This window comes from Sorex araneus, chromosome 3 (assembly GCF_027595985.1).
Source record: "Sorex araneus isolate mSorAra2 chromosome 3, mSorAra2.pri, whole genome shotgun sequence".
Taxonomy (NCBI): domain Eukaryota; kingdom Metazoa; phylum Chordata; class Mammalia; order Eulipotyphla; family Soricidae; genus Sorex; species Sorex araneus.
The window spans coordinates 223285670-223296846 of NC_073304.1; the positions used below are offsets into that span (position 1 = coordinate 223285670).

Sequence of the window (11177 nt, forward strand, 5' to 3'; positions counted from 1 at the left end):
ACAACAACCAACAAAGAATTAGAATAAATTAGAAGTGACGGTGCTGAGGAAGAGCTCTCTGAGCCTTTGATATGTGTAAGCTGCTCGTCTGTGACATCACCAGCAAGCAGCACTGATTTATGCCAACCACAGTACAAGGAGTTTCCTATATGTTGTCTGGTTTAATCCTCGCAGTCCTCTAAGGGCAGCATTAGCATCCCTCCATTCTTGCTGTTCTTGTCATGCTGGGTACCAAACCCCCGTCTCCTGCATGCAAGGCAGGCATTCTCCCACTGAGCTACCTCCCCAGCCCCATCATCCCACTTTCAAACATGAGGGTCACATGCAAAGCAGCCCCTGCTCCTTATTCCACTGTTCCATTTTATCTCCTTAAGGACAAAAACACGGAAATGTTTAAAGTATTGAAAGTTCAGTCGAAGTCGCTCTAACAGTTGACATATTGATTTACTTATTTACTGGGGGCCACAGCCATCTGTGCTCAGGGCTTATTCCTGGCTCTGCTCTCAGGGATCACTCCCAATGGGGGCTGAGGGAACCATCTGGGGTCCTGGGATTGAATCTGGGTCAGTCACGTTCAAGGCAAGTGCCCCACCCACAGTGTGATATCTATAGCCCCAGGAATCAACATATCTCCTAGAACCTTTATTGGTTTTGGTTTGTTTGGGGAGGAATCATTGCAAATGCAGCCAAGTTTTGTCTCCCGTAAGACTCGACTCTGCGCGCTTCATTGATGAGGACTCCTCACGGGGGATAATAGCGGCGATGGGAAAGGCATCAGACTGGTTCTTGGCATTGTTTAGAACACAGTCACTGTTAAAAGGATGTTTCTGTGTTTGGGGCTTGGCAGATACTTTTAGTTTCCTACTTCATAGTTTTTTATCCGGATTAATGTGCTGAATTTCTCTAAAACAGTCACTAAGCTGTATTCCTAACTGTGCCCCTTAAGTCATGCCCAGGGACCATTGAACAGGAGAGAACTCCTGCTCTTAAAAAGTGATGTCAGTGGGTAGGTACAGCAAAAAGCAATGGTATTAATAAGGCTGTATAGAGATTGGTCACCGCGATAATCATGATTTTTTTTTCAAAACAGATATACGGTCAGAGACGAAGAAAATCTAAAAATCGAAGATCCAGGTAAATATTAGTCTGACAACCTTTCATTTATACTGGAGTGTCCTCCCCCCGGTGCTTGGGGACCCTGGAGCCCTTCCGTGTGCTACTTGGCCCTGTGACCTGGGCCTGAGTTCAGTGTTAGTGTCTTAGGGCCCCACAAGGCCAGGCTGCTCAGTCCCCCATGTGGGGTGGCTCTGCTCTCAGGGATCACAGCCCACCTGTGCTCAGGGAGGCCATACGGTGCCATCGGCCAAAGTTGGAGTCTCATGCCCAAAAGGCCCTTTTAACTATCTTTCCAGTAGCTCGGGGCTACTCCAGCCTCAGTGTTCAGTGTGGTGCCAGGAATTGAACCCAGGGCCTCACACATGCAAGCCTCACACATGCAAGTACTTTACTATTGAGCCATATCCCCCAACCTCTATCTCTAGCTCTTATAAAAAGGAACAGAGGGAAAATGGAAACTAGGCAAGGCCCTTGGGGGTGCACTGCTGGTGAGTGGGAAAGAGCATGGTCCCTGTCCCTTGGGACCTCTCCATTGATGACCAGAGTCCTTGCGCTGGGAGCTCCGTTTCTTGCCTATACTCAGCGCCCTCTTGCTCTGTACACACGCACTGCCTGTAAAGCGCGAGACTGCTCTCTCTTCTGTTCACACTCAAAACCCATCGCCGTGCCTCAGTGTGGTTCCTGCCTTTGATGCTGATACCTGTGGCTTCTTTGCTCACCGGCGATTGTCTGCAGGATGAAAGCTAGTGTGCTAAAGAACTTGGCTAACTGCACACAGGCATTTACTCTACTTCAGCATCTGGGATAAAGCAGCTAGGACGATAGAATCACCTCCCCCAACGCAACTTCCGGTAAAGGGTGCTTGAGAGACTAAATTCAGAGGCGACCAGTGGAAAGGCTTCTGGACAGACTCTAGTGCTTTCTCTCAGTGTGGTGGGCAGTTTGTTCTTTGCACACAGCATTTGCTGGGGCCACGGTGGTGAGCAGAACTAAATATCCTGCCTGTTTTCCAAGCCAGGCTACATATCAAGGTCTCTCAAGAGACAATGGGGTCCCTTTGGATGGACCCAACAAATGTCTAAAAACCGCCACAGGTATGCATGGAATCTCTCTCAAGGTGTCAGGTCATAGTGGTTGGACTCATCATGGCTCCAGACCGAGGTACCCATGTTGTTGTCCTAACAAGACCAGAGACCTCCATCCTAGGAAGCATGGGAAATGGGTGAATGACGAATGATGTGTGTCCGTGTTTTCCTCCAAGGCCCTCTGGAAGTTCTCATAAGAGAGTAGAAAGAAGAAAGAGTCAGGTAAGCACAGGGAGGAGGGGGCACTGAGGCAGGACAGGAGTGGACCGGGGTGCAGAATCATGAGCTTCCCTTGCCTTTTCCAGGGGGGCTTCATCTGGCGAAGGTGGCCCCTGTGCGTGAGAGACACATACCGGCCACTCAGTGTCACACATAAGAAAAGCAAAAAACTGCATGACAAGGATTCCTCTGATGAGGACATAATTTTCAGCAGATATCCAGGGTAAACAATGGGGACAGTTCCAATACCTGCCTGAAGTCAGGAAGTGATGCAGAGGGGGCAGGTCCCTTGTGAGAGCTGACTGTATTCTTCTTGTTCCAGGGAGCTCAAGGAGGTCATAGTAAGAAAAACAACGGAATTGACTCCGGAGGAGAAAGCAGCCAAGAAGACCAAGGCAGCCAAGAAGACCCAGGGAGCACAGGAACCTCAGCGCCCCCCAACACGTGTCCCCCTGGCACGACAGACCGGCAAATCTCCACTTGGAACCCCGACATCACAGACACCCCAGTCACAACTGTCCATCAAGGCTCCACAGGCCCCCCATGCACTCGAGTCCTTCAGATCCCAGGAGATCCTGTCATCACAGGAGATCTCAACTCAGATTGAGGAAGTACAGGACTCCTCAAAAGGAGCCACCGTGTCCGAATGAACGGCTCCCGCCTCAGACCACCTGGAAATTTGTCTTTCATAGTGAAAGACTCCATGCTCTTCTAATAAAATCACGACGAGCCACATCCAAGTACTGTACTAATAAGTTCTTTACATGCTTGGAATTTGAAACCTCATAACAACCCTATACTTTATTACAAAACAGAGGCTTGGTTAGGTTACATAATGTCCCATATTCTTACTACTTACAATGCCTAGATCTAAATCTTTGAAATGACTGTCTATACTCATGATCAGTATTCATCCTTTTTCTTGTCCTTTGCTAGATCTCCAATCAAGTCTCCTAAAACATTTTTTAAAAATCATCTTACCAATCATCTTTTTTAAAAATCATTTGAAAAAAAATCATCTTACCTCTGCCTGCTTCCCCCAATCTTATCGACCCAGGGGTCACACCCATAAGCCACCTCCTGTAGGCACCAGATAATCATCTCATCAGCCACTGTCCAGAATTCTGCTGCTTCTCCTGGAAGGGAGAATAAAATGAGGCCTCCCGTAGCCATGCTACCGGACTCCTCACCAGGCTGTTTACATTCAGGGGTGCACAAGAGGGGCGCAGGTGAGAGCCCTCCCCACCCCAAGGGTCTCAGCCCTGGCAGCCGACCTCCACTACCCAACCGCCGCCATACTCTGAGCCGCTTTTCACATGCTTGGGCCGAGCCTTACGCATGAGTGGACATATTCCTGGATCTCGCAGCAACTTGATGGCCGTGTGACACATCATCATAGAGGGAAATTTATGTAAATGCCTCTTGGAGAGCCCAGCAAGCTACCAATAGTATCCTGCCCACATGGCGGAGCCTGGTAAGCTCCCTGTGGTGAATTCAATATGCCAAAAAATAAACAATAACAGGTCTCATTCTCCTGACCCCAAAAGAGCCTCCAATCATTGGGAAAGACAAGTAAGGAGAGGCTGCTAAAATCTCAGGGCTGGTCGAGTGGAGACGTTACTGGCACCTGCCCAAGTAAATCAATGAACAACAGGATGACAGTGATGCAGTAAAGAGCTTCTCAGCAATTCCTATAAAATACTTATTTTATCATTTAAAAATGAATATATGAGTAAGTCCAGCAATGGACTTGGGAATTAAAGCTAAAAAAAGAGGTCAACATTCGTGTAACCAATAAAGGCTATTGGCAGGATGCAGGACTGGAGCTGGAATCCCTCCCCTAGCAGGGATGAGGTCCGAGAGGAATGGGTGGGATGGGAGGATGGGAGCCTCTCCTCATGCCCCCAGAATAATCGTCCCTGAAGAGCTGTTAAAACCACCATCCTCCAGCAGGGATGAGTATTAAAGCAAAACACAGCCAATCCTGTCGTTCTCTCCAAGGGCTCCCCAAGTGCCACAGCAGTTAATGACAGCAGACTCAACTCCTGCCCCTACTTATGGGGTCACTCTAACGGGCTCTTGAAATGACCAGAACTTTTGCAGCAGTGTCTATACCGCTGTTGATGCTAAGACCTGTCTGTTTTCCCAAACTCTCAAACTTATCCACAAGTGCATGCCTGTAGGATAACATAGCCTCTGATAGTTTAGATTTATTGGGTTACTCCCGTTACGGTGCTCCCATTCCTCTGTGTTTATTTGTAGTTTCTTAGTATTCTGTTGACTTGTAAATATTGTTTTGTATTTCTGTTCTCCTTGAGTCCTTTGCATAGTTTATTCAGAGCCATGTCCTTTCTTGTATAGACACAAGAAGACAATATTATGCCTTTGTAACTTGGGACTTAATTGGCCTCGAATATTATTCCCTCCCGGGCATCTGCTTTCTCCAGTTAAACCTCAGTTGCCCTCAGTTCCTAGCACCCCCAAAACAGGGTCCCGATGAGGGATGGGATGGATCCAGGGCAAGCGGTGAGTTATGTGCTACCCTGGCATCCAGATGGGCCTGGCCAAAGTGCCTAATTCTTTTTTCTTTTTTTTTTTTAATATGGAACTCTTCGCGAATTTGCGTGTCATCCTTGCGCAGGCCATGGTAATCTTCTCTGTGTCGTTCCAATTTTAGTATATGTGCTGCCGAAGCGAGCACCAAAGTGCCTAATCTAAACTATAAGTTAAGAGCTTGATCATGGGCAAATGCTATCATGATCCAAAAGTAATGACGAGACTAGGACCCTGTTAGGGATAGGAAAGACTAATCTGGCTTGAGCACTGTAGTCTGAGATCGAGATGGCTCCAGGAGAGCAATTCTATAAGCTTTAATACATTTCTTATAGTGTCCATACAAAATGATTAATATTATGAATGCTTATATGCTTGCTAGATGAGGAGAAGAGAAACACACTCATGGGTCTCCGCCCTTGGGTGGATCCTCCTGCTGAAAGAGAATCAGTCCTAGGAGAAGCATCCCCTGAGGGAAAGGAACCTTACCCCTATTGATTGTGACCACACCTCTGTGTAAGCCCCAACCCCCTCATGCTGGGGGGATTTAACTAGGCTGTAAAAGTGGGTTGGGGGGCCAGATCCACAGATCCAGGGAGAGATCTAGAACTGGGACAGAAGCAGAGAGTGAGAATGAAATAAACTGATCGAGCAACCAGTTTGGCCTTCTCCTTCCTTCGCCAGCCCTTGACCGACAGCCACACACAGTGGTTCCAGAGCACCGAACGCGGGCAGTGCGACAGAGCTGCCCGGAGAGCCTGCGAGTGGCACACCCGACAGCGTGCCTTAGTTTTTTACACATGCCCTATCTTGGTACTGAAGGTTCTTCTCCCTTAAAACCTAGCAGAAAATTCGCTTGGGGTGTTTTGTCTTGATTTTCTTTTTAAAAATAAACAAAACAAGGCCCTGCCCTCCACGCAAAGGGGACCCTGAGCAGCCGCCCAGGATCGGCTCCTCCTCTCCTGATCCCAGAGTCACACAAACCAATCTCAGAACGCAGCGGCTGCTGGCAGAAATCCCTCTGGACTTAATTACTAAAATACCAGAAATCCAAAAAAGACATCATATGCACTTCATTATCAGCAATCGAAAGCAAATGATTTAATGATGCTTTTTCGGCACGTCTGATTGTTGGGGGGAATATTCCAAGTTATAGTGGATTTTCTGTTGAACATTGAATGTAAACAAAGCAAAGAGTAAAGTGAAAGTCATCTGCCACACAGGCAGGGTGGGGGTGGGAGGGTATAATGGGATTCTTGGTGGTGCAATATGTGCACTGGTGAAGGGATGGGTGTTTGATAATTGTATGATTGAGACTTGTAACTGTTCTCACGGTAATTTAATAATAATTTTTTTAAGTGTTCAAAAAAAAAAAACCCAAAAACGTAGTTTTCAAGGCTGGATAATTAGCCCTTGCCTTACAGGTGATCAACCCATGTGTAGTGTAGCCCCAGCACCACCTCTGGTCCCCCAAGCCCAGTTAGCAGTCGCCCCTGAATACAGAGCAATGAGTAGCCCCTGACGACCACCAGATTGGGCACCAAGCCCCACGTCACCAAAAACTAAACAAGCCAAAACCCCTCAGTCCTCAGTGAGCAGGATGCTGGGAGGCACAGAGTAAAGAAGAATGTGTGAGCAGTAGTTGACTAAGATGGCCTTTCTCCACCTCGATTTCAGAAAACATTGGTGGAGGGACAGGAGTAATAGTCCAGTGGGTAGGGCACTTGTTTTTCACACAAGTGACCTGGGTTTGATCCCTGATCCTACAGTATGATGCCCTGAACCTTGCCAGTAGTGATCCCTGAGCACAGAGCCACGAGTAAGACCTGGATAGGTGTGGCCCCAAAATACTGGAAAAAAATTAAGAAGAGAGGGGCCAGAGAGATAGTACAGTGGGGAGGGCGGCTGCCTTGCATGCGGCTGACCTGATTTGATCTCTGGCATCCCGTATGGTCCCCAAGCATGGCCAGGAGTGACTCCTGAGTGCAGAGCCAGGAGAAACTCCTGAGCATCTCCAGGTGTGGCCCGAAAACCAAACATTTGTGCAGCCAGGTACTGTCTGAGGTTCTTCTGGACCCACCAGGCTTATCCCAGCCGCAGGCACCCCACCTTCCTTCCCTGCCTGAGACAGATCCGGGGTAGCAAGAACTGCAGCAGCAGTGGAAGTAGCACAGACCTCCTCCTCCTCAACAAAGATAATCATAACCTTTTTATACTCGAAAATAATTGTCTTCAGGGGCTGGAGCAATAGCACAGCGGGTAGGGCGTTTGCCTTGCATGGGGCTGACCCTGGTATATTCTTCGGGTCAGTGTGATCAAATTTAGCTAACTACTAATTTTTCTCACTAATGTATTTAACTTTTCCTGGCTTACTAGTGCACAAGGTGACATGTCATTGACGATTTTTTTGTCTTTTTGGGTCACACCCGGCAATGCACAGGGGTTACTCCTGGCTCTGCACTCAGGAATTACTTCTGACGGTGCTCAGGGGACCATGTGGAATGCTGAAGATCAAGCCCAGGTTGGCCATATGCAAGGCAAAGGCCCTTCCTGCTGTACTATCACTCCAGCCCCTGCTCTGCATTTTAAGTGAACTTCTACATTTTTAGGTTGGGACTCCCAACAGTCCCAACAGTCTCAGAAGACTCTGTAGATTCCCTTTCCAAACAGCTAATACCTGCCACTAAGATGTCATTTGAAATGGATATGACTGTCATGACCAAGGAGAGCCCAACAAGAAGGTTGTCAGAACAGCGTAGCTTTGATCAGGGAACTGCATGCAGTTGAAGATGAGTTTAAGAAAAATAAAATTCAGTGTCACAGTTCTTTTAGAATTAATTAATCTGGCAGGTTTTCTGATTCTTACCAGAAATTCCCCACACCTACACCCAATGCAAAAAAAAAAATAGAGAGAGAGAGATTTGCCATCAGAGGTCCATAGCTTCCCCACAGCCCTTCTCAACTTTTCATTGGCCCCAAGGACCAGGGCACAAGCCAGCTGCTCTATTGAGAAGCCTACAGCTCTTTGAGCCCTTACTGAAGTTTTTTGTTTGTTTGATTTTTATTCTTTGGGCCACAACCAACAGTGCTCAGGAGTTACTCCTGGCTCTGCACTCAGGGATCACTCCTGGCAGTGCTCAGGGGACCATATGGGATGCTGGGGATCAAATCCAGGTCAGGCGCATGCAAGGCAAGACCCTATGCACTGTACTAACTCTGCCCCTGCCACTTTAAAATTTTTTTTTATTTTCATATATTTACTTATTTGTTTGTGGGTTTTTGAGTCACACCAGGGAACGCTCAGGGGTTACTCCTTGATCGTGCACTCAGGAATTAGCCCAGGAGGTGCTCAGGGGACCATATGGGATGCTGGGAATCGAACATGGGTCAGCCACGGGCAAGGCAAACTCCCTAACCTCTGTACTACCACTCCAGCCTCCTGCTACTTTTCTTTTTAAATCAAGAAATCTGAAGCTTCCAATTAGAGCCTCTCATTAGCACCACATAACTAGGTTGGCAACTTTGAAATCATAGAATGCGAGTAAACACAATTTATAAAAACTTTGTGTAATCTGCAAACACTTTGTGACTCGGTAAATGTTTTGTCCTCAGGCTCTGTATCATATGGGTTTGCAAACCAAAATGGGTACGAAGTTTAATATATGAAATAAAATTATGTGCCCCCTCTGTATTCAGAGGGGAATAATGCCAAGTTCTTAGAATGGGCACAGACAAATGCCAGATCACTAACCCTCAGGGAAGAATGTAGCAGTGTGTTGAAGGGACAGATGTTCCGTGGTTGATTTGACTTGAGCATTGGTGGAAAAGGTCCGGTGTGAGGTCAGCTCCAGGTGGCTGGGCCAGGGAAAGGGAAGGCAGCTGCCCAGGGATGCTCAGGGGTTACTCCAGGCTTTGCGCTCAGAAATTATTGGCAGTTCATGGGGGACCAGATGGGGTACAAGCCAAATGCCCTACCGCTGTACTATCTCTCCAGCTCCACTTCTTAGATGTTATGATTCTTTGACGTGTTTATTTTGTGTGTGTGCATATGTGTCCGAGGGATTGAACCTAGGACCTCACACTTAGAAGCCTGAGCCATATCCCTGTGACACTTGCACACACACACACACACACACACACACACACACACATACATACCCCTCATTTTAAGAACAGCTTTATTGGGCTCTAAGTCACCAATTAAAGTGTAGAATTTAATTTTTAAATAGACTCACAGGATTGTGTAGCCATTACCAGAGTATTAATTTATTTTGGTCCCGTGGCCACACCCACCGTCACTCAGGCTGCTCCAGGATGTGTATTTGGCAGCACTTGGGGGCTCAGAGCTGCCAGGAATACCGCCTGGGCCTCCTGTGTGAAAAGCCAGCTCTGTAGCCTGCTGAGCTGTCTCTTGAACCCCACAACTCAATTTTAAAACCTTGTCATCCCCTGCTGAAGGAAACACCGATCCCTGTCCAGTTCTCTGCTCTTAGCCTCTGGCCATCCCTCAGCCACTCTGCTGGTAGTCAGGCCTGTTCTGGAGGGTCACGTTAATAGTGGCATGAACCACACAGCTTGTCCTGCTGTCACCCTATGACAGGCTCAGCCTTGGAACAACATCATTCCCTTTTGTTGACTGACATTCCTGTGTAGGTGGCATTGTACGGCCAGGTTCCATTTTATTTATTACTGGCTGATGGACTTTGCCCTGTCTAATTTGCTATTATATTTGTGTCTATGTATTTATTTCTCCTCAGTTCATGCAAAGTGCAATTTGTGGGGAATCCAGTTTAATTCCAGTATTAACCTTTTTTGTTTGTTTTGGTTGGGGAGCAACCAGAGAGTTGCTCAGGACCTACTCCCAGCTCAGTGCTCAGGGTTGGCTCCTGGTGGTGCTAGGAGTTGGGGCGTGGATGAGACCATCTGCTGCCAGAGATGGAGCCTGCATCTCCCAAGCATGCACGGTGTGCCCCAGACTGTTAAGCTCTCCCTCTGGTCCCTCTGTTTAGTCTCTTGTTTAGTACAACTGCATTGTTAAAATCTAGAAGGTGCAGTATGTTTTTCCACATCTTCACCACCAATTTTGATTGTCTCCTCTTTTATTGCTGCCAGCCTCCTGGTGAAAAAGGAGCTCACCTTGGTTTGGGTTTGGTTTTTTTTTTTTTTTATTTAACTTTGATTTTTAATTTTATTTTCCCTTACCATATATAGACACTGTGGTCTACAAAATCGTTCATGATGATTTGTTACAGACATTCAAACCCACCACCATTGCACCTTCTGTCCACTATGATCTGCAATTTTTCCAATCATCTCTTCCCCCAGAGCAGATCCTCAGTAATTTACTTTATATTGCCTGTTTTGATTTACTAAAAGAAGAATGAAAAATATTTCCTCAAAATAAAATTAGTGAAGATTGTGTATCTCACCCTGTAGCTATTAAGCAATTGTACAAAAGATTGCTAAGATGTTCCAGGTTAAGCCTTCTATGTTGGTACTTTCCTAATCAAGATTGGATGCCTTCTACTTTACATCCCATCCGGTCTGGTGTGCTGCTCCTTGTTTATCTTTGTTGTACAGTTTGAAGTGTCACGTGGCTGCAAATGCCCCTGCGCATTGCAGTAAGTTCAGTTTTCAGCGGGATGACAATAGGTGCAGTTACTTTCTTTTCTTTTTGGGTCACACCTGGCAATGCAGAGGGGTTACTTCTGGCTCTGCACTCAGAAATGACTCCTGGTTGTGCTCGGGAGACCATATGGGATGCTGGGAATCGAGCCCCTGGTCGGCTGCATGCAGGGCAAACGCCTTACCACTCCAGCCCCAGTGCAGTTAAATTTTTAACTGCTCATCTAGCCAAGGCATGCAATTTGGTACCAGGGCTTAAGAATGAGGTCCTTTTGGGGCCGGAGCCATAGTACAGGGGTCGGGCATTTACCTTGCACGCAGCCGACCCAGGTTCGATCCCCAGCATCCCATATGGTCCCCCAAGGACCGCCAGGAGTAATTCCTGAGTGCAGAGCCAGGAGTAACCCTTGAGCATCACTGGGTATGACCCAAAAAGCAAAAAGAAAAAAAAATAAGAATGAGGATGAGGTCCTTTTGGGCCAGAGACTACCATTGTGACCTGGTGATATTCAAGTAGGGCTATACCCAGTCATGCTTAAGAGAGGATCACAGGACTGGATCGATAGCACAGCAGGTAGG

At 47.2% G+C, this 11177-nt stretch overlaps 1 protein-coding gene and 1 non-coding gene across 8 annotated transcripts in view; one reads left to right on the plus strand and one right to left on the minus strand.

The window, feature by feature from the left end:
• LOC129403560 (leucine-rich repeat-containing protein 37A3-like) overlaps positions 1-5631 on the plus strand; it is a 120694-nt gene extending 115063 nt beyond the window's left edge. For all 7 annotated transcript variants that reach the window (XM_055132389.1, XM_055132385.1, XM_055132387.1 and 4 more), the window contains 2 exons: positions 1091-1134; positions 2743-5631. In XM_055132389.1, the coding sequence (XP_054988364.1) occupies positions 1091-1134; positions 2743-3070 (372 nt within the window). In that variant the 3' untranslated portion in view covers positions 3071-5631. The remainder of the gene's footprint in view (positions 1-1090; positions 1135-2742) is intronic.
• On the minus strand, positions 5017-5121 carry LOC129403842 (U6 spliceosomal RNA). Its single transcript, XR_008629502.1, has one exon. It is a non-coding gene; the product is annotated as a U6 spliceosomal RNA (small nuclear RNA).
• Positions 5632-11177: the final 5546 nt, after the last annotated feature.